The 26,165-nt window shown below is 42.6% G+C and overlaps 1 protein-coding gene across 4 annotated transcripts in view; it reads left to right on the forward strand.

Annotated features, from left to right (window-relative positions):
* Positions 1 to 26,165, forward strand: part of G3BP2 (G3BP stress granule assembly factor 2) — a 235,108-nt gene that overhangs the window by 105,553 nt on the left and 103,390 nt on the right. For all 4 annotated transcript variants that reach the window (XM_086961512.1, XM_086961510.1, XM_086961511.1 and 1 more), the window contains exons 5-6: positions 2,212 to 2,302; positions 16,525 to 16,627. In XM_086961512.1, coding sequence (XP_086817638.1) covers positions 2,212 to 2,302; positions 16,525 to 16,627 — 194 coding nt within the window. The remainder of the gene's footprint in view (positions 1 to 2,211; positions 2,303 to 16,524; positions 16,628 to 26,165) is intronic.

Raw genomic sequence — 26,165 nt, forward strand, 5'->3', positions numbered from 1 at the left:
GTGAGAAAACTACAACCAGGAGAGTACTTAAGTTGGCTGGATACGTTTGGCGTCTTCACTCAGTCATGGTTTCTGCCTTCACACGTAGTCCCATCTTTGGAGCTCCGATTACTCCAGTGAGGCTAGGCAGCATGCTGTTCCAGGAAGGTCATACTGAAGTCAGGTCACCTTGCCATGAGGATCTGTTGAATTGGACTATGAACGAAGCCAACCTAATTTCTTGCACAGTTAAGTTTCTGCTTGGGTAGCTCGTTTTAGAGGTTGGTCTAGACTAGGCCCAACCTTTTGAGAGATTTCAGAATAAGTTCTTCCGGATACAATTAAGGCTCCCAGGGCCTCAGGAACCTCATTTAGAGGTCAGAACTCACTCCAATAGGGGCAAGCAGCAGAGTCCAGTTCTCTTCCAGTTGTAGCGGGTCACTCCAAGAAAAAGGCCTCTTGCAGGTTTTAATGTCCACTGTAGCCGCACAGGAATTCACCCAACTTTGAGTCATCTTCTTTGTCCTGGGTACACAGCGTAGAAAGTAAATTCCTTCAGATTTGAAACAGGAGGTGTAGTCCCTTTGTTGTTTCCACAGGTCCAGAAATCGTTCCGAGAAGCTGTGGGTTTAGGTGCCAGCTTGGTAGGTTTCACTAGCCAGTGTTTGAGGGTGACTCCGGGACACTCCCTAACCAATGCTTAAATAGTTTCATGGGCAAATATACCCACTTTTGTAGCCCACTCAAAATTAATTACTGTAGTGTAATTCAAGGTGGTACAGGCCTTCTGTCGTTGGAGGCAGCTTGTCAGCCAGGGGTGTATCTAGTCGGAGGAGCAGTCTCCTTTTCCAAAGTTTAACCAACCTGGTACCATGACCAGCTCCCTATCCCACTATGCTAGTGCTTAATTGGCTACAGAGGGCATAAAGAGCAAAGACTTACCTTACTCTGGCTTCCCCTTACACTGTCCATTTCAAATTAATGAAGTTCCTGAAACCTCCCCAGCTGCCCTTCGCGAGTTGGTGTGTTAGCAGCATTACCAGTACCCCCAAATATCCTGAAATGCATGTCTAGAAATTTATAGCACTGGATGCACCAACATTGGTGAAAACTAAAGGCTTTCAATTAAAGTAAGTGTTAAATACTGCATTTACCACAGTGCATTTGGGGCCATTGTATGTGGTATGCCAGGTAGTGTGCTCCTTCCCCTTTTATGAGTTGATATTAATCACCTGCCCTACACCCAGCCCATTCTGTCATACGGCTACTGCTCTGGGAGCAGTTTTCTCACCTCATTAAGGCGTGGCAAGTCATCTGCTGGCAGGCTAATGTGGATGGACCTCCAGGGGCTTCAGGCAGGAAAATGGTAACTTTCTAAAAGTCACTTTTGTTAAAGATTTACAAAAAATGTAAAGGACACAAATTGGATTTTTAAGAAATATAAAAAAAAATACTGGTTGAACTGCTTCTGTAGCTTGTCCCAAAAACAAGATAGCAGATCTTATTTTAATGTTGACTTCAGTGTTCCTCATACATCCTAAGCTTTCCACAGTGAGAATAACTTTTAGGGGCTTGTCACTTAAGGCACATGTAACTTTGAATCTCTACATGTACCACTTTTGAATACCGTGCACCTTGTCTTGTGGACTGCAAGGCCTACTTAGTGATGACTTTATACTATCATAAAATCTCTTCTCCCCCCGCCCCCTCCTCCACACCTTTCTGAAGGGATATTTTGACTTGGCGGGTCACAGGCTTAAACTGCAGCAGTGAGGCTACAGTGGTTGGCATGAAACCATGTTTTCATTTTCACATTAATGGGTGGCAAACTAAGTGCTGCAGTTCATAGGTGAAAGTTAAGTTACCATTCTGTGGGTTTAGTTTCTCTGCCATATACTATGGCTGTACAGTATTGCATATGCCAATCCGCGCATACGCTAGGTCCTGGACAGCAGTGCCTCAGTTTGCAATGTCTAAAAACCAGCAATAAAATATATGCATATAATTTGGATGTCCACACAAAGGGGCATTTTCTCACACTTGCTTATTCGGCTTCTCACCTTGATAATACACATTAACAAGTGTTACAACTTTTCTCACTAAATTCCTTTGTGTGCTTGAGCCCTTTAGGCTTCACCTCCTTTGCTTTGACATAGTGAAGACAATTGTGGTTGTGTGATACTTTAGTCCATTGTGCAATGCACATTTTTAATTGATTTTTATTTTCTGCAGGGGTCTGTCCCAAACAAGTTCTATGTTCATAATGACATTTTCCGTTATGAAGACGAAGTGTTCGGGGACTCTGAAGCTGAGTTGGATGAAGGTATGTTAATGCTGTTTGTTTTATAATCTATAGCTCTTCTGATTCCTCACCGTGTTAAGCATTAAATGTACACAAGTTGGATTTCAGATTCATATTATCTTTTTCATCCTCATTCCTATGTCACTGAGCACTAATGAATATGAAACGTGCTCCTTTATTCAAAGCGGTATTTTACATGCTAAAAACTAATCATGGATTTAAATGTGTTAATTTGAGTTACTTATGGTCCATTGGATTAAGTTTATATCACAATTCTCTAATGGCTCCCTAGCTTACAGGTAAATTATCTAGGGTGGGATTAGTTTGACTGTCATCGGACTACAGTGCTTGGCATATCCCTGGTTATCATCAGCATGTAGACTTCCAGTTTGTGTATAGATAGTAAAAGATTTTCACCAGGTAGTCAAACAATACCACACTGGTAGCCTGATTTCAGATATTAATGGCAGGTTATCTGAGAATAATAGAGTCCGAGCTCAATGTGTTGATTGCCACTAAAGTGTGCAGCAAAGCCATCCATGGGGATGTTGAGTCGTTTTTTCTCAGCAAGTGGGTTGTGTCTGCTGACTTTAAAGCCACCACAAGTAACTCTGGAAGTTTGAACCGGTGTCTGAATTTTGTAGCATTGATTCTGATGGTGCTTCAGACTATATCCACTTTCGATTAATCAGTAGTATGTTATCCTGACCTGAACTTAAAACCTTGAGCACATGTTCTTAAGTAACAATTTCTGATTTGTAGCAGAGTTCTTGATATCCTCTCAAAGAACTATGCAAAATATTATTTTTGCTAATTACATTTTAGCCTTGTTCAGGATATCTCATTGAAAAACTAAGCATAGGCTTCAGTGGCTAGTTTGAGCATGGTTCCTTTATGCTCTTTTAAACTGTTTATCATGTCCTAGAATCATGAACTGACTGACCTGTCGTAGCTTACATATCACAGATTTACCACCCCCTGAAGCCAGCTATCTAGTGTCACCTTTACTCCGTGATGGTCTACAAAATATGCCACTGGCTTTGTGAAGCCTTACCCATAAGGTTTGACTTCTGCCGTATTGTGTGATTCAGATGTTTTGAACATCACCACCAGGCTGAGGATCTCATTCACCTTATTGGCATATAAAAAAAACAAGCATTTTCAATGCAATAGGTCTTGCATTAATTACGTTTGAGCTATTGGCATTGCGAAATATTGCAACACCAATTGCAACAAAAGTCTAGAAATTGTAGGCCAAAAAAATGTGTATTTTTTTTTGTAGCAATGGTGGCATGCTGCGCTTTAGATGAATATGTTTAAAAGTAAAGTGTGCCATACTGCGATTGCTACAATAGTTAATTGTGGATGCGTTGACAATAGATGTGTATTTTAAACAACAAGGGAACCCATTCGGTTATCCAGGGACCGTGGGTAGCTATACTTTATGAACAACAGTGGTCCCAAGGAGTCTGTGGATATAAATTTAGATAAAATACAGTCCACAATAGGAGCTATATTGGCCACTGTCCAGCCGGACAGGGTATTTTTATTTTTCAGTGAAATATATAGTAGAGTAGACAAAGGCACAATCCTGTACCGTTTTGTGAACGAACAAAGAAGGTTTTTTAGGCAAGAAAGAGCATAGTTGGCCACTTGTAATTCGATAAGGTTTTTTAAGTAGTGCCAAGAAAGTGCTAGTCACAGCATCAATCAAACAGAATTGTTTAGGCTGTAAGAACACTTTTAACAAGTCGACGTTTCGATCCCTTATGCTCAATATTACGGGATCATCATCAGGACTAACAATACATTTGCTTGCCTGGTATAAACATTTTTAACACACATCCGCCTAATAAGTGTACAAATACATGGGAGGAAAATAACAAGGGGATAAACAAGAGAGAGAGAGAGAGAGAGGAAGTTACCCACTGTGTTAAAACTCTGAGTGTCACTGACATTGCACTGTATTCGGAACCGACTTAGCGTGCCTAATGATTACATGCAAGTGGTATCTGTAGCCTTGACTCACGCTGAAAAGTGAAGTGGGTGACATAGGCATTTGGATAATCATTAAATGGTAGATCGGTAGCGCTCTTATTTCAAAAGTTTGGAAGGACTTGCATTACATCCTTTCTACAATTAAAAATAGTCACTCCCAAGATCTTTCAGTATATCTAGCGATTTCAATACAAAGACCGAGTGTGATCTTCAATCATGGCCATTCGTGTCAACTCGTGTACCATGCACGCTCATCCGCATTCATTCCGTGTCTATCTGGGGGCTGGGGGAACGCTTACCCAGTGGGGGTCGGAAGGGTTCAGGGATAAGATTGCAAATGTGGACACTGCTTTAAGAGAACCTAAGGTAAAAGAGAGACCAATAAATACAGCAGGGCCAGTGAGGGGTTATATTACTGATTATTAGTTCGCGGTTGCCAAAATTACCTGGAAAATACCGGTAGTGATGTGTACTCTGCCTCGTCTTCAATTAAACAAGAAATGTCTGGGGGTAGAAGACTGGGTTTAGTAACGAGATAATATAAGATAAGAGGCTCGGAGTTGCTGCCAGCAAGTCGGCGGGCTTACCTTAGAGTTACTGTTGGCCCGTGTGGTCCATTATCTGCTCGAGATCGAGTCTGTGAAAGAAACTCTATTTCAGTAAGCTGGCGTGTAGGGACAAGTGGGGCGTTTAAGCTCTATCGAATGGGTCGCTTACCTTAAGAGGAAAGAGCCTCCTCGGTGTCCGTTACCCTGGGTGTTCTGTAGAATTACAGTCACTCCGGAGCTGGGGAGGAGAACGCTAGATAAGCCTGATCTTGCAGACAGAGACGAGGGACTAAGCGCGCATGGGCGCCATCTTGGAGTGGGGTTTTGGTGTGTCTTCATTATGCAGAGTGATGTGCACCAGTGATGTGCTGTGAAAAATACAACGGCGCAGTGAAACTGTGCAATATAGTAACGGCGCAGTGCTGGGGTGGCTGTGACTGTCATTAAAATCAATATCAAAATAATTATCAAAAAAAGGGAAATAATTACAGTTATGCACTCATTATTAATTATGTCTGTTCAAGGAAGGATGGAAAGGGAAGGGGTTTCCATCTCTCAGAATTATTTGCAACGTTTTAAGTTCCATTTAAAATGTTCAGAGTTTTCCAAACTGTTCCCTTTTTCCTTTTACAACAGTGTGGTCCAGTCCTCAGCTCGGTTTAGACCATTGCGGATAGTGTTGAAATGAATCATGAGTTTCAATTCTTCTCTATTCAGCATTTGCGCCAGGTTTCCGCCTCTCAGTGGCGGTTTGATAACTTTCAAGATTGTCCACTTAATGTCATTTTCATTGTGTCCTGCTTCATTATAGTGGTCCACCAGTGGGGCATTAATTGTCCGGCATCTTATTCTGCTTCGATGTTGACAGATGCGGGTCTTCGTTTTCTGTGTAGTTTGCCCTACATACAACTTTGGACAAGGGCATTCGATGGCATAGATAGGCTCTTTCCTCTTAAGGTAAGCGACCCATTCGATAGAGCTTAAACGCCCCACTTGTCCCTACACGCCAGCTTACTGAAATAGAGTTTCTTTCACAGACTCGATCTCGAGCAGATAATGGACCACACGGGCCAACAGTAACTCTAAGGTAAGCCCGCCGACTTGCTGGCAGCAACTCCGAGCCTCTTATCTTATATTATCTCGTTACTAAACCCAGTCTTCTACCCCCAGACATTTCTTGTTTAATTGAAGACGAGGCAGAGTACACATCACTACCGGTATTTTCCAGGTAATTTTGGCAACCGCGAACTAATAATCAGTAATATAACCCCTCACTGGCCCTGCTGTATTTATTGGTCTCTCTTTTACCTTAGGTTCTCTTAAAGCAGTGTCCACATTTGCAATCTTATCCCTGAACCCTTCCGACCCCCACTGGGTAAGCGTTCCCCCAGCCCCCAGATAGACACGGAATGAATGCGGATGAGCGTGCATGGTACACGAGTTGACACGAATGGCCATGATTGAAGATCACACTCGGTCTTTGTATTGAAATCGCTAGATATACTGAAAGATCTTGGGAGTGACTATTTTTAATTGTAGAAAGGATGTAATGCAAGTCCTTCCAAACTTTTGAAATAAGAGCGCTACCGATCTACCATTTAATGATTATCCAAATGCCTATGTCACCCACTTCACTTTTCAGCGTGAGTCAAGGCTACAGATACCACTTGCATGTAATCATTAGGCACGCTAAGTCGGTTCCGAATACAGTGCAATGTCAGTGACACTCAGAGTTTTAACACAGTGGGTAACTTCCTCTCTCTCTCTCTCTCTCTCTTGTTTATCCCCTTGTTATTTTCCTCCCATGTATTTGTACACTTATTAGGCGGATGTGTGTTAAAAATGTTTATACCAGGCAAGCAAATGTATTGTTAGTCCTGATGATGATCCCGTAATATTGAGCATAAGGGATCGAAACGTCGACTTGTTAAAAGTGTTCTTACAGCCTAAACAATTCTGTTTGATTGATGCTGTGACTAGCACTTTCTTGGCACTACTTAAAAAACCTTATCGAATTACAAGTGGCCAACTATGCTCTTTCTTGCCTAAAAAACCTTCTTTGTTCGTTCACAAAACGGTACAGGATTGTGCCTTTGTCTACTCTACTATATATTTCACTGAAAAATAAAAATACCCTGTCCGGCTGGACAGTGGCCAATATAGCTCCTATTGTGGACTGTATTTTATCTAAATTTATATCCACAGACTCCTTGGGACCACTGTTGTTCATAAAGTATTGACAATAGATGTGTGCACTGACGGCTGGTGGTGTGTGTGTGCCTGTACAAATGGTGCACTGGTGGTGTGTGTGCCTGGTGAAAGCGTGCACTGACGGCGGTGGTGTGTGCCTGGTGAAAGCGTGCACTGACGGCGGTGGTGTGTGCCTGGTGAAAGCGTGCACTGACGGCGGTGGTGTGTGCCTGGTGGAAGCGTGCACTGACGGCTGGTGGTGTTTGTGCCCAGTGAAAGCGTGCACTGATGGTGTGGGCCCGGTGGAAGTGTGCACGGATGGCCAGTGGTGTGTATGCCTGGTGAAAGCGTGCACTGATGGCTGGTGTTGTGTGTGTGCCTGGTGAAAGCGTGCACTGATGGCTGGTGGTGTGTGTGTGCCTGGCCGGCTGGTGGTGTGTGTGCCTGGTGGAAGCGTGCACTGGTGGTGTGTGTCTGGTGAAAGCATGCACTGACGTCAAATTTTGTGTGCCTGGTGAAAGCCTGCAATGATGGCTGGTGGTGTTTGTGCCCGGTGAAAGCATGCACTGACGGCTGGTGGTGTGTGTGCCTGGTAGATGCGTGCATTGATGGCTGGTGTTGTGTATGCCTGGTGAAAGAGTGCACTGACGGCTGGTGGTGGCGTGTGTGTCTGGAAGCGTGCACTCAATCTCACACTAGGTAGTAATTAAAAACTAATATTGAAAAAGGTTACCATTGGACCCTATATTAAGGTCCTTAACTTCAATGGCTAATAACACGGAGTTCAAAATAATTCATGTAAAAAATTTAAGTAATCCATTTCAGTATTTTAGTTCTTGTTTCTATTTCCCGTTTAACATTCTTAGGAAATGCAAGATTAAGTAAACTATTTCCAGAGTGCGGTTTTTCTTTATTTTTCCATGAAACATTTACTCTTGAGTAGGTGTTTATAGCGGGCACAATTTAGAGCTCTGAAGGTGAGGCTGAAAGCAGTGCGAGTTTAACACAGTGCTTGTCAGTGACTTCAAAAGGTGTTCGGAATACGTGGCCATCCAATGCTTGGCCTCTTTGCAGGGTGCACAGAGCAATGGGCAGGTATTCCCGTTGCAATTGTAATGCTGTGAAAATGTGTGAGGAGGTGGACAGGGGTCAAAATATTGAGGTGGCGACAGTAAAAACAATGTTGTCAGGACACAATGTAGCCAGCTCAAGGCTTTGTATGCAGTGTACGAGCTGTGGCCTTAACTTCCTTCAATTGGACCAACTGGATTAACCTTCCGGACACTAATGACTTGTAAAACAAGAAGGTAGAGGGGGAACAAAAACTATAAAATACAAGGAAAACAACGGGAACTGTGACGTCAGAAACCAACCAAAAATTGTAGCTACGACAGACCATGCAAGCAGAAACACAAGGAATTTAACTGCCTAGAAAGCAAGAATGCGTAATCTCAGAGTTGCCTTTTTAATTGATGTGTGCAGTCACGTTTTCAGGTCAACCTTCGTGGGGGGGGGTTTGCCGCTAAAAAAAAAAAAAGTGAGTTCAAGTTGTAAGTAGGTGTTAATGTCAGGGTACAAGTGAGAGGTCTGGGGCTTGGGCTGAAGACAATGGGAATTTCTCAGTGCTTGTTGAATTTCATTTACATAGATGTTTAACTTCGTGCAGAACACCGCCCCTTTATTCGTTTAAAAAATGCAACAATTCAAACTGAGAAATATTTAATCCCAACATTGTCTTTTCCGTCAACGACATCATTCTGTGGATCCGAAAATAACTCTTGTGTGAAATAATTAAAAAAACACTCTGCCTGTCCCTCCTTCTTCCGCTCCTGCACATAGAGGGGTGAGGGAAACTCATGGTGACTTCGCATTTGCTCCACTCTGTGAGCCAATTAATGTACAACACAGCAGGCAAGGGGCTATTATTAAAAAGTATTATTAATATTGCTACTGCTGTGGTTAATATTAACAGACTGTGCTTTCAAAGGGCGATTCCAATTGTATCAGAGGCCCACGGAGCCTTTGAAAGCGGGCCTTGGTAATGTCTTAATTGCATGCACCGAATCTGTCTGTGGAGCGCGGGCTCGTCGCAGAGTGTTGAAATGGAAAAAAGGGGGAAAGGAGTAAAAAGAATGAATCCTGTCTGCGTTTGAAAATGTTTGATGATCGGAAAAGCCCTTGGCCAGAGCAGGCCCGCGGTCTGATAAGATCCCTGGGTGGCTGTAAAACGATACAGTTTCTTCCGAGGGTCTTGGGGTGGTGGAGTGTGGGGCACGGGGTGTGAAACGTGTAAACGAACACAAGATCACTTCCACAATGACAGGGGGGGGGGGGTTACGGCAATTGAAACCCAGCTTCCTACATCTGTGCACTACAATTGAAACCACATCAAAACCAGGCTAAAAGTGGAGGCTTACAATCCAAAAGAGGCACTTTCTCACAGTCTGTTTTAATGTACCAATTATTGTGATCCATTTGAAAACACCAAATATATTACTCAAAGGTAAGTGAGCACATAGCTCGGTAGCTATTAAACTTCATGATAGCTAATAGGGCATTTGGCCATTTTTATAGTGAAAACTGCAATTTCACTGTCTGGGTATGTTATACACAAAAGGAACATGCTCTTCCCTTTAATATTAATCTTTCTGCCTGGTGGGCTATGAAGGTCTTCCCTCTGGTGGCTTAGTAATGTTAAAAAGGAAGGTTTTGACCTTGGAAAAAGTGTTTATTTTGCCATGTCTTGTCTGCACTTTCAAAGTTGTCTGACTAGGCTACAGTAGCAGGCCTGGAAACATGTTTTCGCCGTGTCATTGTAGTGGTGGCACAATAAAGTACCGCAGTCCACTAGTAACGTTTACCTTACTAGCCCTCAGTGCCTCTAGTACCATGGATTTGGGACTTATGATTAAGCTAAATGAGCTAGTTTGATATTAGCTAATTGCACACCTACTTGCCCAGATAAATGCGCTCGCAGGAAAGTGTTTTGGGATACTAAGATCCCTGAAATAAATTCTTCACCTCCTTCCTGAATCCGCCCAGAAAAGAGTGGTCCAGGCTCTGGTCATATTCAGATTGGACTACTGCAGTGTTCTCTATCAGGGTGTTACCCAATCGCAATTGAATAGGCGTCAAAGCGTGCAGAATGCAGCAGCTCTGACATTGCTTGGGCTCCCAAGATGACCCCCCCATTAGCACTGCATTGAAGAAACTGCACTGGTTGTCAGTGAAACAATTACCTTTAAGGTGTTCTGTTACAAGGTGCTTGCCTGCCAAGGCCCCGTCTATGTACAGACGATTACCCTCTATGCCCCCCCCCCCACCCCATGCAGAAATCTGAGGTCAACCGCAGTCAAATTTGCCTCCATCCCAGATTAAAAAAAATATAGGTCTTGTCTTTGGGGCCTTATAAGTGTTTAACCATGCAACAGTTGATGTTGTTGCACCAAGGATATTGTGCTGCATAACTAAATACTTGGGAGTCCCAAAGGCAAGACCTATTGGCTATGCCAATGCTTGTCTGAATAGGCAACCTTGATGGCTGTCTCTTAGATGCTGGAGACATTTGCCTTGAAAAGGGATAGGAGACCCTTACAATTCTGCCCTGATGTGATAGGTGTAGCTATCAGAACTTTCAGTTCTGCTTTATTGGAATATCATGCAGAATTAATTTGAGTTTCAAGCTACATTGTTATGTTCAAAGTTGTTTCTTAACTCATGTTTGCACCATCAATTGTTGTTTTTTGCATTTTTCACCCCGAGTGGGATGGGTATGCTCAGACGTGAGTCCCATGCTCTCCACACCACTGGAGTCAAGCTATCCTGGCTGAAGACGGCTGATAGCCAGAAACCGGTCCTAGGATGCTTGATTCCGGTCCAGGAAAGACATGGCTTGGCAGCTCTGGCTGGACTGTTCCCATGAGGCACAGGGTCAAGGCTGATTTCCATATGGCCATGTCTGAGCTGGGGTGGTGTGGAGTGCAAAAAAAAGATGAATTTAGGCCCAGATCTCTGTACTGGGTTGAACGTATGACATTGTTCTGCATTCTGTCCATCAACTGTTGTTTTTGCACTAGTAATGGCCCTTTTCCATATTTCTATGTAGATGTTGCACTGCGTTGGAAACTGCAGCAGCAAAATTTACTCTGAACGTAATAGAAAACCAAAAAGAGAACGTTGTTTTTTCTAATAATCGGGCTCTTTAAGAGGTGTATTAGGCAGTGAAAGGCTCATTACGATGCCACATATCCGATCATGCGCTGGAATAGACAGAAATTGTGATAATGACAGGGCATCATTATCGTTGCAATGATCATTGACCATGTGTCGTTTCCTACTGGGAGGTAATGGAAGGCGCGAGAACAAATGGTGCCAGAAATTAGTCATGGGAAGTAAACACATTCATTCATCCACCGTTGCAACTTTTTGCAACACTCTTGAGGAATTTTTTTTTTAAAGGGTAGTATAAACATAACATAGTACTATATTTTGCCAGAGTTTTGTATACCTCGAAAATTTGAGATAGTATTTTAACAAACATGCTATAGTCATACAAATAACAAGGCGTGCGTAAGTATGGGCTTAAAAGCACTAAACAGTACTACTAAGTTCAAGGCCTGTCCTATCGCGGAAATAAATTTGCTACCCATTATGTCAAATTCGGTCATATTCAGCTTCATAACATAAATGCATGATGTTCTGATGCCATAATGTGGCCACTTTTGATGCTCGTGCTGGCATCCACGACAGCGTGCAGCAGCGCGCACGCTGTTTTCAATTAGCACGCACGACTCCTAACTTTACTACTACTAAATTGAGAAAAATCGTAATTTTAGGACTTCCGGTATTCATAGAAGGCATTTAGGAGTCCTAAAGTTAGTAGTCCTAACTTCTGTGAATACCGAAATGAGTAATTTCATTCTGTGAATACCAAAAGTAGTAAGTGCATTCTGTGAATGCCAAAAGTAGTAAGTGCAATCTGTGAATACCAAAACAGTAGTAAGTTTAGGATGGAGTCTTAAGTTTATTCTGTGAATCAGGCCCAATATCCTTGATGCAACAACACCAACTGTTGCATGGCTAAACACTTATAAGGTCCCAAAGGCGAGACCTATTGGCTTCGCCAATGCTTGTTTTTAATGGATTCCATAAATGTAGCAATCGTTTGACATATTCAGCACAGAGTAAACATTATTCAGTTGGTATGCTCCTTATAGGCCTATGCCTTGTTTACTTAAGAAAAGCAGGTTTTCAAGTTTTTTATTTTCCAGGTGGTGGAACTGGAAGTGCTGGGAGAGCTCCTGTAGCTCCAGCCTCTTTATACTTAAGGGCTTTGTTTGCTGATTTACACGTTGCTCTCCGAAATTAAGGGCAGGATAAGGGAGAGTAAGGGAGGCACAGGCTTCGGCCAAGTTGGAGAAAGCTCTAGGTGGGAGATCTAGTGAACAGCTGAGGGAGTGAGATGGAAAAGAAGCCAATAGTGAAGACGTAAAGAGACTCAAAGGAGAGAACGAGTAAGGAGGAGGGAGATGTCAGAATGTAAAAGATGCAGTATGGAGGAGATGATGTAGGAAGGAGAGAGTAATTGAGAAAAGAATAGGCTAAACCGGAGATGTAGCAACAGTGGAAACCTGGCTAAAATGAAGAGCAAAAGGACACAGCAAAAGGAAAAGGGAAATCATAATAGGGACAAAAGTGAGATTGCGCTGTTGAAACAAAGCACAGAGCAGCAGGGTGTCAAAAAGAGAAGGTAGAGAAAGTAAGGATGGGACTTGATGGAATGATAAAAAAAAGGTGACTTCACAAGACCTGGGAGAAGTGGAGGAAAATGAAGGGAGACTCATATGGGCATGTAATGAGAAAGCAAGAGTTAAAGAACGGGTGATGTGGAGGACGCAGGGGTAATCTGAACGGAGCCTAACACAGAGGAGATGATATGGAGCTCCAGTACAGGCAAAGAGGAATGACTAGGACACGAGGGCAGCCTGGGGAGGACTTCTGCTGATTACTTTCAAGTACTGGCTTACACTGCCAAGTATACTGCCCGCAGGACAGAAGGGGCTGAGGGGGGAGCATGAAACAGATGACCGGTTTAGTGACTAAGCAAAGGACAGGGCGACAAATAAAGGGAGCAAGAAGACCCGCGGCCGCGAGATGAGCTCTGTGGTGGGGTGGGGTGAGGTGGGGGCGGGGAGATGGTTGTGTTGAAGCGCGAGCAAGACAGACTCTCTCTGCCACACAAAAAGCTATGATCGGCTTTTTAATGGCCACTCACTAAATGTCTCGTAAGGGCAGCGCATGCACTTGCTCAGGCGAGACATAAAAAACCTAGAATAGATGGCTGCACCTTCAGTCATCTGACCCTAAAATCTGGAACTCATTACCTGTGGAACTTCGGCTAGACCCCTTCGAATTCATCTTAAGGAAGAAACTGAAAACCTGGCTGTTTGGCTCCAGTTAAGCTCTTCCTTTCTTGGTACAACTCATTTCCATATTCAGCATCCTAGCACTGGGACACTTCGTTAGAAGTAGCCATGCACTCTGACTACTATTACCATTATTACTACCACTACTACTACTTTTGGCCAGTCAGCACAAATGCACTGGGTCCTGGACATAGTAAAAACAAAAAAATAAAATTAGCAGCACCAATCCAAAAACCCTGGGGGCATGATCATACAAATATAGTCCTTTAGTACAAATGTTATGACGTTGTGCACACACGTGGTATTGGTTTCATGAAGCATTGAAAAATCCTGTAGTAAATAGTATCTGTTCTTGCCACTCACTTCCTGCGTTCTGCTCTTTAGCAGTGTGAAAGTGTGGACTATGAACTATGTTTCTCTTCATCAAAATCTCTGCCTCTTTTTCTCCTTTTAAGTTGTGTACTTTTTAGATCACTGCTAGATATAGTGCGTGAGCTGTATTTTCTAGACATGTGGTACATACTTTGTGGGCTTCAGCCCTCCCAGAGGCTTCTCATTCATCGCTCTTCTATTCTTTTTCCCCATTAGTTTATGGCATGCGTACATCTTGCCTCTTCCTTTGTTTAGCCCTCCCTGAGAGCCTGGACCAATTACTATCCACTCCTCCATTTTAATGACCAGTTTAGGAATGTTTTTTTTTGTTGTTTTTTTTGCTCAAGAGCACAGCTTAAGAATAGGTCCTGTTTTTGTAACCTGGCTTGTAAATCGTGTACTTATCTCACCACATTTGTTGTGCTTTCAAAGACTGAGATCAAATGTCAGACACTGTTTTACAATTCAACGGAAAGAGAGCTGTGAAACAGTGTAGATGGAACACTTTTCCGAGCTGTAATTCTTGTTCTTTTCATAACATTCGCTGAGTTCCATCTCTCCACGATGCCCTGCCTTTCAGGAAAGATGTTTATTGCTTCTGTCCCTATTGGAAATGCTGGCAGACTTAAACACTTAATACAACAGCATTTTTTGTTGTTTCGTTATATTTGCACGCATACTTTAAACTGTCTGTGTGACTGTGTCTTGGCCCGATGCTTCTTTCTCTTGTTTTTACTGATGCTCGCATAATTTGGTGACAACAGCGTGCAATACAATGCTTTTTTAATTTACGTTCACTTATTACTTTAAACTGTATTTGCGACTTATGTCTTTACCAGATCCACATTATTTTCTAGCCTAAACATTACTTCTTTCTAAATTGTACATTTTTGTGCACATATCTTTTATAGGACACCCAATGCAATAACTCTGTTTGGATTGACACATGGCTGCGTACTTTTTTTTTTTTTTTTTTTGGTAAATATATTTTTATTGCAGCAAAAACAGGTATTCATTACATATTATGCTCTCCCTTCCAGACATTAAACCGTGTGCATATAGTTCCCCATTTCAGCCTTCACACAGCCATTTAGCTCACACCCCGGAGGTTGAGCGGCGCAATCGTGGAGAAAGGTCCATCCTGGGGGGTGTCACATGGATCAGCGACATTTTGTTGTCTGGGAGATGGCAAGGCCGCTTTTCGGTCCCCACATGGCTGCGTACTTTAAACACTGAGTGCAGTTGTTTAAAAATAAAAAAATAAAAAGCATTTACATTTCTTTCTGAAATGTGCATTTTTTCAGGCATGGCATTTGCAGGACAATAAACCCATTTCACAAAAAAAGTAATTGCAAGCCTTGTTACAACATTCCACAGGTTTCTTTTACAGCCTTTTAATTTATTTGGTGACGAGGGTTGTCTGACAGTTCAGTGTGTGGCCCTGTTTTTCTTTGGGCTATTTATGGACCTGTTTAATAGTATGGTAGGCGGATTTACGTTTTTTATACGATAATGAAACAATCATTGACTAAAACAAGTACAAACTACCCTTATTTAATAACTTGACACACTTTTAACTATCTAATTCAGTGTAAGGGGACAGTTTTATTTTAGTGACTGGCATTAATTTGTGTACCACTTCCACCCTGGAAGCATTGTCCATATTAAAACATTGACTAATTTAAAAGATATTCCACTGTCATCTGGAATCCTGAGCCTTGCTTTGTCCATTACCAAGTCTGCGAACACTTTCCACTTACACGTACACAGCCTGGAGCTTCCTTGTTATTCTCAACAAGCCACTTATGAAAAACATTCCAGCGGGGTAATGCCTTTATAATTTAAAGAATGTCTGCTCTCGTCTTCATTTTACAGTTTCCTAGAGAGGTGCTTGAAGTTTGGCGTTACGAGTTTCAAGTGCCAAGCAATGCCACAGCACACACATCCACGTTGAATAATTCAACTACACACACAACACATTTATACATATCATTCCACGCCACACAATTCAACAGCACACACTTCCACTCCACATCATTCCACCCCATGTCACATAATTATAACCCAATAAATTCAACTCCACTTATTTCCACTCTGCCCCATGCCACATAGTTCCACACTACATACCACTCCATGCTACACAATTCCACTGACCACCATGCTGCATAATTCCACTCTTAACCATGCCACCTAATTCCACCCAATACAATTTCCTCACCACACATAATTACACTCAACATCACATAATTCCCTTCCACAATTCCACTACACACCACATACATCCAATCCAGACTACAGAATTCCACAAAATCTACTACCACAGCACACAATTCCACTTCACTACTTGAAACTCCCCACAATACCATAACACTCCATGACACACAATCCCACTACACAATTCCAGTACAATCAATACCACAAAACTAATAGACACATAATTCCACTGCTCACCATACCGCACAATTCCTCTACACAGAACCCCACTCAACACTACACAATTCCACCACATACAAATCCACATACATCCTCTCTATAATACATAGCTGATAGACATTAGCATTGACAACGCCTTTAACATTTGGGTTGCCGAGACAGATTGGCTTTGCCAGTGCTCGTTGATAATGGTCATACAATATATTTAGCCATTGTTTTATTTTCACATTCCTTGCGGATTGTTTTAACAAATTGTTTTTTTGTTTCATGACTTCAGAATCTGAGGAAGAGGTAGAGGAAGAGCAAGAAGAAATACATCAGTCACCTGATGCTATGCAGGAAAATCCAACCAGTCCGTACTATGAGGCTCACCCAGTGTCGTGAGTAGTACAACATAATTTTCTTTATTTAAGGATATTGGTGTAATTTAGTCGGGGTTATACTATTTAATACTGGTTGGGTGTAAGCTTGTGAGAGCTGAAGAAATCATTGCAATCTGCAAAACTTTTTTTTTGTTTATTGAATATTCACATGCAACACTTAACGGTTTAAAGGTTGGATTCTTTTTTTTTTTTTTGTAAAAAAAAAGTTGCTTTTGACAACCAGACTTGCTGTGACATCCTGAAGCCCATTGTAGCCCGTATGTGGATGGCTTTTTCAGATTATTTTTTTCATCTTGGTTTTAGAAAACCTATATGGCTTTCAAATGGAAACTAGAATGACTAAATTGAAAACATGAACTCTGGCTTGCCGACTTCAGTTTTTCTGGAATTGATAGGTCATGGAGAAAATGATTACTAAAATATTATATTTGGACTATATCTAGATTTTTATTACTCAACTTGTAGAAGAAACTCTTAAGGTTTATTATCCTATATAATGAAACGTTCCTGTAGATAGACTGCATGCCGTGTGTAAACCATGTCTTCCTTGGGGAAGCAGGTTTGCGTGCTAATGGCTTTACCGAGTATCAAGCGAGGATTTATTTGCAGAAGCAGTGCAGATTAAGTAGTTGAAATCTTAGCGGATTGATTCATAGTCTTGAAATTTTAAATCAGGAAAATCATAAGAGCCTGAAATAGACCAATAAGAACCCCTGTTAAAAAAGTGTATTTACATTTTTAAATTAAATGTATGAGTTAAATGCAACACAAAGTAATAAAAGAATAATTTGTTAACCTCCTGTGGATCCTCATTTAATAGATGTAAAGACTGAATTGCCCTGCCCATGTAGCAAAGACCCGCCTGAAAAAAATCTTTATTGGTCAAATCTTATTTTTTATTCATGGTTTAAATCTTTTTATTGGTGAATAAAAAAAAAAGGAAAAGTTTAAAGAAAAATACAAATGAACCTTCACCTGTCTCCTACCCCGAACAGGGCTGAGAAGTATAGTACCTAGAACCCATGGATCCTTGACCATCCCCACTTCAGCAGAAACAAGCATTTGCAATGCAATAGGTCTCGCAATAGAAAAGTTTGAGCTTTTAGTGTGTAAAATGTAAATATTTTTAAATTGTTTGTTTTTCAAAATATTAAAGTATTAATTTTATTAGAATGCCAATAGTTATAAAGTTAGCAAATGTTACATCTATAGCATTAGTATAGGTACATGTTTAGTTTTCCCCTGTCTTACATGTATTGATGTGACAAATCACAATGTTTTAACAAGAACAGAAGTGAAAACATTTAAAATCTTTTTATGACATTTGTAATAAAGCTTGAAACATTGACAGTAAATATTTGAACCGGTTGTTGTTGAATGGTTGCACAGATTGATGCGGTAGTGGCTCTGAGTGATGTTGTTTTGGGGACAAGTGATGCTGTGGCGTTCAGTGATGCTGTTGTAGCGCATAGTGATGTTGTGGTGCCCCTGAGTGATGCTGGGTGGTGTTGTGGTTGTGCTGTGGTTGTGCAGCAGAGTGGTGCAGCAGAGTGGTGCAGCAGAGTGGTGCAGCAGAGTGGTGCAGCAGAGTGGTGCAGCAGAGTGGTGCAGCAGAGTGGTGCAGCAGAGTGGTGCAGCAGAGTGGTGCAGCAGAGTGGTGCAGCAGAGTGGTGCAGCAGAGTGGTGCAGCAGAGTGGTGCAGCAGAGTGGTGCAGCAGAGTGGTGCAGCAGAGTGGTGCGGCGGAGGCTCCGAGGGGGCACTGTGGTGGTGCTGAGTGGGGCTGGGTGATGCTGCAGCAGTTATGTCATACAGGGACACATTCTTTTGTAGCAAGCAAGGGGTGAGTAAGTGATATGCGCTGAATCACAGGATGTTCAGCAGACGTCAAAAGCCAGGAGCCGGCAATTCTGAGCGTTAAGCCACACCCTGTCTTGGTTCAGTAATGACATCCAGAGCAGAGAGCGAGAGAAAGGGGGCTTGTACCTGGCTTAGATGCTTGGTATGTTGGGAAGGTTAGTGTTTTAGGGTATAACTCACGGCGACAAGCCCTTAGCCGTGGGCTTCACGCATGCCCCTAGAAATATGTTCTGACTTCTCTGCATTTCTTGCTGGGGACACAGATTAAGTCGCCGATCCTTTTAATATCTTTCCCCTGCCATATAAAGATGTTTACCGAGTTCCATGCTGTTTAAATGTAAACAATGTAAGTATGCTTCAGCTCACAAGTATGAATCCGCGCAAGGCCAGCTCTGCCTTCCATCCTTCAGCGCACGCTACGTTGGGATTTAGTCCAGTTATTCGCAGCGCTTAGCATTTGTAAACTTGCGAAGTGAGGCCGTGGTCACGATCTGTATTATTTTCAGTTCTTAGAAACAACAGCAGTGCGCAATTTAGCGCTATATAAAATCAAGAAGCTAGATTTATCAGGAAGCAATTCCCATGGGAAGTCTGCTTTTAAAGCAGATACCTGTGTTTTCCCACAAGGAAATGTCACCTTAAACTGTGATGTTTGTGTTTTTCACTCCGATATCGAAATCAGTGGAATTCTTCTCCTGGTTTCCATGGGAGTGCAGTAATCCTCCTTGTCCGTGGACAGCTGATAAGATTTCACCGGGTGCTCGTGGCTGGAGGTGGGTAGACTTTGCTCGTTCGTGCACACGCCCGGGGCGAGGCAGATTCTAATGTACACACCCTGCTCGTTGCGTCTAGGCCCCAGCCATTCATTCGCATTTACAAATGAACGTACCTTGTAATGAGACTTAACGATTGGATTTGTAAGTTAAAAAAACTAGAGTCAGTGAGAGCTGGGCCCAACGGACGGTTGTATGTATAGTGTCCTGGTGAGCTAGGCGTGTATGAAAAGAAGGTAGGCGCTATACTGTTAAAATGTGGAATTTCAAACCATTCATTAAGCAGGATGGCTCCGTCTAGTGGTCCTTGTGCAGTGTGTACTGAGCCATGTGGTATGATGTGATGTGATATATTTTCTGCCAATGTGCAGTGTAAAGTCCAGTAGCTTTGCTAATACATGTTTATGTGATCGAATCTGGAGTGATAGGGTATGCTGGGTTGTTTTTGGGGTTGACGAGTGAGAGGAAAGTGTGAAGAAACCTGGCGGGAGGATCCTATTTGAAATGCTAACTTTGTTCAGCTGTGCATGGATGTGTATCAAGGTCGTAGATGGTTGGTGTGAGTCAGCAGCAGAGACAGTAAGGTATCATGCAGATGAGGCGAATGATAACTGAAAGGGGACAGGAAAATGAAAGAAGCGGAAGGAAAAAGACAGGAGGAAGGAAAAGTTGTAGAGAAAGAAAGGTGAAGGAGGAAGACAGTCGGAAACTAGGACGGAGGAGGGGAAGGGGTGGGTAGACGAGGAGAGGCAGGAGGATGAGAAGGAGTAGAGAAGGGTGTGAGGGAATTAAAGTGCGAACAGCTAAAGGAACAAGGTTTGGAGATGGTGGGCAGAGAAAACAGGACGAGCACTGGGGGAGGGCTATTAAATGAAGTGGGCGGAGAGGAGCCGAAGCAAAACAAGCGGCCGGGGGGCGGGGAGCGGATCACCGTGAAAGAAGTGGAATTAGGGGGAGGAGAATTGAGGCCGGGTGTCCTGGGGGGGAGTAGAGATGCGAGCTACGGCCGTGAAAAGTGAAGTGAATAAGGCTCGGTCTGCGTCCCCTGCAGCGTGCACGAGGGAAGGAAGGCTGACACTGGCAACCTGTCGGCTTATGTAAGCTCACAAAACACACGCATTACGAGCTCGTGGAAAAGGAAGTGACGCATTAATGTAGTAAGTAAGAATAGGGGAAAAGGAGAGAAAAAACAGAGCGTAAGTGAGCGAGAGGAGAGGAAGACTGGGTAAACACTGAAGTGTAAAGGAGAGGGGGGCATGAAAAGGAAGAGGATGACATGTTGCTCGGGTCTGATGCAATTATGCGAGGCAGCCTGGTTGGGGAGTGCAGGCGGGGGAGCGGGGAGGGTAAGCCTTTGGGAGGGAAGCCTGTGGGAGGCTGATGCCTTTGTGAGACCAGGGGAGAGTAGAGATGCGAGTCACAGCCTGCGGCCGTGAAAAGTTAAGTGAATAATTAGGGAAGGAGAACTGGCAGAGGCCGGCCGAGCGCACGCTGGGGAAGCCTGTGGGAGGGAGGCTGATGCCTTTCATGTGGGGAAATGCGCGTGCTTGTGGTCACGTGATTCACGTGAACTGTTGGAAATCCGCTTTTTGGGAGCCTTGGGTTTAAGTCTTGGTTTGATGGCATTAGACTTGCGGAATGGAATAGGTGAGACCTAAAAATTGAAGTAAAATGTACCTGGAAGAGTGAGAGTGCATTAGATGAAAACGGCATGCTGTCACTTTACAAGTAGTGGCAGTTTGACTCGCAACTATAAAGTTTTTTTTTTAATTTCTCTAGCAGACTGGATCATAGAACACTTTGGGGGGGTGCGGGATTATTTTCCTAATTTCTTAATCAGATTCCTCATAATTGAAATTTTCACTTCATTCAATGTTTTAATGTCCCTTCACAGTTTATTACATCTATATTAGTGAAGAATTTTTTTTCCAATGCCTTCACAATTTAAGTATTGTCCTGTGGTAGGAAGAAAGCTGCCTCGGATCCACAATCTTTGTGTTTGGTATGTTCACCATCTACCCACTCACTTTCCAGCTTTGAATTTCGCCAGAAGATGTTCAAAAGATTGCCTAAGGACCTAGACGGGATTAGCCTAAAGGGCAGTAAGAATACCTAAAATCCAGGCATAAAAAGCCAAGACAACACCAAGGCAGAGAGGCGGCTCCCTCTTTTCTACCTGTGCAAACACGAAGAAAGGACAATATAGAAGGAAGATTCAGGGAGAGAGTGATGACCTCAACATCTAACTTTGCAGTAGAGACCGTGTTTGTGTATAACCATGTCAATGTTGGTAAGAACACTGCTGTCGAATTGGTCGAACATAGACATTATTCAGATAGTTGTGTGTGTGTGTGTGTATATATGTGTGTATATATGTGTGTGTGTATATATGTGTGTGTGTATATATGTGTGTGTGTGTATATGTGTGTGTGTATATATATGTGTGTGTGTGTATATGTATGTGTGTGTGTGTATATGTGTGTATATATGTATTTAGCAATTGTGGTTTACAATGTGCTCTCCGCTGAGGGGAAGTTGACATATCGGTGTTATAAACGAGTATGTTTTCCATGTTTGTTGTTGCACCGGTCACTGATCACGGGATTAGCCTCATTTTATTAAGGGGCGGGGATACTTGCACAGATCACCAGCGAGCAAGGCGTCTGAGAACGCCGAAACGCGTTTGGGTTCCTGTTCGGAACATGCACTGATAAAAAATATGCTGATTAAATTTTACCTGCGGCTGCGGTAAAACAAAACATTTGGTGTCCGTCTCTCTTTTCCCGGGGAAACTTGGGCGCCGTGAGGATAGCGGCGAGAAGAGTGGTCTTTGGATTCGTATCGGCGAGGACTGACTTGGCCTCCTTAGACGGACCCCTCCCAATTGAAGTGGCGGGAAGGTGTTGCAAGTCAAGCGGAACTTACAGCTCAGGAGAGCTAATGTAATCCCGGCCCCCTGCGCGAAAGAAGAAAACGGAGACTGTGGTTGGCAGCGACGGAGCTGATTCGGCGTGGCACACGCAACCCCGAGGGTCGCAGGACAATCGTTGGAAGCGGACGTCTCGTCAGAACAGTGAGTTGCGGTTCCAACCGAACCCAGTCGATATAATTGTGTTCGCAAGCAGGAGGGAGGATAGCGGCAACTGCAGGTTACCCACGCAGGCATACGTGGTGTTGAACAGAGCAATTTAGTGCTTATTTAATTCCGAACTAGAAATGGAATGCACAGATGGGGAATGGGATAAGGAAGCGGATGCATTATTTGACAATTTGCCGGTTGTTGACAAAACACAGAGTGCATCAAAGGAAACCAGCAATCCGCACCCAAACATTAGGAGTCTCATAAAAGCATTAGAGAAGCACCACAGGAGTGAGGTCACAAAATATTGGGAAGCAAAGTCGCTAGAAAAATATCATGAAGCTGGAAGAATTCCCCGGGGCCTACGTATAATGCTTGCCCCAAGCTTTGAGAAACCCAATCACCTTCTACTCAAAGAATGGGCGGAGTCAAACCTGGAAGCATCCATGAGACTGGTGTGCTTATTAATAAAATATGCGAAGATAGATAGGGATACTGATCTTTCAGAGATTGCTAAAATAAAAAGTGAGATTGATGCACTGGTGGACGACAACAATAAATCTGAGGTGGAAAAAATTATCACAGAAATGCTAAACAGGAAAAGAAAATTGGAGGAAACAATAAAGAAACGGAAAGTTTGGAAATTCAGTAGGGATAAAAATGACTACGACAGGGGCCAGGTGTTTACATTCGCCAGGAAATATGATTTGGTTAAAAAGCAAAAAATGAGCAAAGTTGCTTCAAGAACAGATGCCAATACAAGTAAAGATACTCAAGCCTCAACTTTCACAGCACAACCAGAAAGTTCAAGTACGGAGGGGAGCCTGGTAACCAGTGACGAAGACTCTGATAGAGGAAGCACAGGGCAACTGGCAGAGGCAATGGACCCTTTAACCTACCCGGAGGAATTGGAATACATTCGGGAGCAACAAATTCAATCCCTCAGGCCGCGATACCAACAGAAAAGCATTGCTCCAACAACAAAAGGAACTGGAAACGACGCCAGCGCAGGAAGAGAAACAAGAGGACGCAGCAATTGGCAAAAGAAAAAACGGAATTGGAACAATTGAAAATTAATGAAAGTGGGAAAAGAACAATTGTGAATTTAACCAAAATTGAATTGAATGATGCAGAGCAGCAGTTACTTACGCTTGGCCTCAGTTTCTGCCCAGAGAGCAATTTTGATTTCGCTAAAACCAGAATTGATGTCTACAAATTCATCAGGAAATTAAAATTGTCCAAATATTTTGCGATAAACCCTGAGAAAAATCCCCAGGGGAACAAAGAGAATCCAACCCAGGAAAAATCAGGATTAATGGTGCGAGAAATACCTCTTTTGAAAACTTTACACAATCTGCAAAGATCCGGAGAATCAGAAACAGACTTGAACACTCATGGAGTACTAGAAGAGGAGAACATCATTGGGGATAAAAGCAATCAAAGCCCATTTAAAGCACCTTCAACTTTTGTTCCCATAATGCCAAGGGATGCGGTAGATGTATACCATGATAGAGTGGTTGACGAATTGAAAAGCCTTACAAAAGAACTAATGCATCTATCCGATTTCAATAGACGATATTTCCAATTAATGAATAAATTAAAAAAGAATGACACAGTGGTTATCAACAAAGCGGACAAAGGGGGCAACATTGTCTTGTGGGACAAACACCTGTACAGAGCGGAGGCTAATAGACATTTGGAAGATGAAAATTGTTATGAAATATCTAACGGTACAGAGGTCCTTAAATCGAATGAAATGTTCAAAAAAAAATGTTAACAAATGTACACGGCAAGGTCTCATTACCAAAGATGAGAGTAAATTTCTAATTAACAAACATCCCAAATTGCCGACGTTCTATTTGATTCCGAAGGTCCACAAAGGATTGGACCCACTACAGGGTAGACCAATAATCTTGGCTCAAAATAGCTTGTTTGAAAATACATCGAGATATGTGGACCATTACCTACAGGACTTTGTAAAAAACTTGCCCACATTTATACAGGACTCCAGGGATTTCTTGATGAAATTGAATGAATTGGAATGGTCCGACAACTATTTGTTGATGACACTAGATATTAAAGCAATTTATACCTGTATAAGACATGATGAAGGAATAGCAGCAGTGGAACACTTTTTAAATCAACGGATAGAACTATATGGTCATAACAAAATGCTCATTGCAATGATCAAGTGGTGCCTATACAACAATCGATTTCTGTATGATGGAAAAATTTATAGACCGAAACAAGGTGAAGCGATGGGGGCATGCTTCTCTCCCAGCTATGCGTGTTTACACGTAGGCTGGTGGGAGGAGCATGTCCTCAGGAGGGAACACAGGGCTCTCTTTGATCGACATGTGATAAGGATGTGGAGATTTATTGATGACATCTTTATAGTGTGGGATGGCATTGAGGATGAAGCGCTTACTTTTGTTAACAATATCAATGTAAACCAATGTAATCTAGAGTTCACACATCAGATTAATAACTCTAAGATCAGTTTTCTGGATATAGAAATCATGATTCAGGAAGGAAAGGTGGAAACTTGTATATTCCAAAAACCAACGGCAGGTAATACCCTGCTTCATGCGAAAAGTTTCCATCCTAGACACACAATCACAAGCTTACCGTATGGTGAGTTTTTGAGGGTGAGGAGATCATGTAGCACAGAGAGCATGTGTGAAAATGCTTTGGTACAAATGAAGTCCAAACTTGCAGAAAGAGGCTACAATGAGAAAGTTCTGTGTAATGCCCTCCGCAAATGCCTCACTGATTCCGAGGGAAAATCTTTTGAAAGGACGGGCAGATCAGCCAAGAGAGATCCCCAATACGGACAGTCAGAACAAAACATGCAGATTCATCACAACATTTAGTAGGCAATCCAACACAATCAGAAAAATCATGAGCAAAGAATGGCCGATAGTAATGACGGATGGCATATTGAGAGAGATTTACCAGCAAAAACCTCAATTCACATTTCGGAAGGCATTCTCTATGAAATCCGAATTAGTGAAAACTAGCCCTGAGATCTGGAATAAGAACTGGCTCCCCTCTAGATGTGGGTTCTTTAAATGCCATACGTGCAGAGCATGCAAATTTGGAGTAAACACCTCTTCTTATATCAGTGCATACTCTGATCAGCCCATAAAAATAAAAGGGAACTTTAATTGCAAGACGGAATATGCAGTGTATATTCTGAACTGCAAGTGTGGGCTGCGATACGTGGGCAGCACGATAAAACCAGTGCAAACTAGAATCCTCCAGCACCTACGAGCGACCGTCAACTCGGATCCCACGTATCCGGTTGCACGCCATGTCAAAGCGGAACATGGGAGTAACTTAAATGTGCTCTCTTTTTATGCCATCGACCATGTTCCTGGCAATAAAAGAGGTGGTGATAGGGAGAAATTACTGCGCCAGCTCGAAACCAGATATATAATTGAGCTTGACAGTAAAAGCCCCAAGGGACTCAATATTTGTGAAGATCTTTTTCACTTCTTGTAAATATCTTTGAATGAGGTCCTGATGGTTAAACTGGTAATCTCAACTATGTGGCAACAACTGCCTATATGTGGTGAGGTGGTCCAAATTCTGAAATGTTTAATATGAATTTTTAGGCATTTTTATTGTATTCGCATATTTATTGTCTTAGACCTAGTCCTCTAGGAATAATCATAGATGGATTCTAGAAAAGATGGTGATATTGTGATCTGTCATGAATTGGAGACTCCTAGAGGATTTGAGGAGTAGATAATTTTATGGAATTTTTCTTATAAATTGGGGGCCACACACCACTGGTTGTAGTGCTATTCTCATAGTATTAAA

Source organism: Lissotriton vulgaris, chromosome 3_1 (genome assembly GCF_964263255.1).
Source record: "Lissotriton vulgaris chromosome 3_1, aLisVul1.2, whole genome shotgun sequence".
In the NCBI taxonomy this organism is placed as follows: Eukaryota; Metazoa; Chordata; class Amphibia; order Caudata; family Salamandridae; genus Lissotriton; species Lissotriton vulgaris.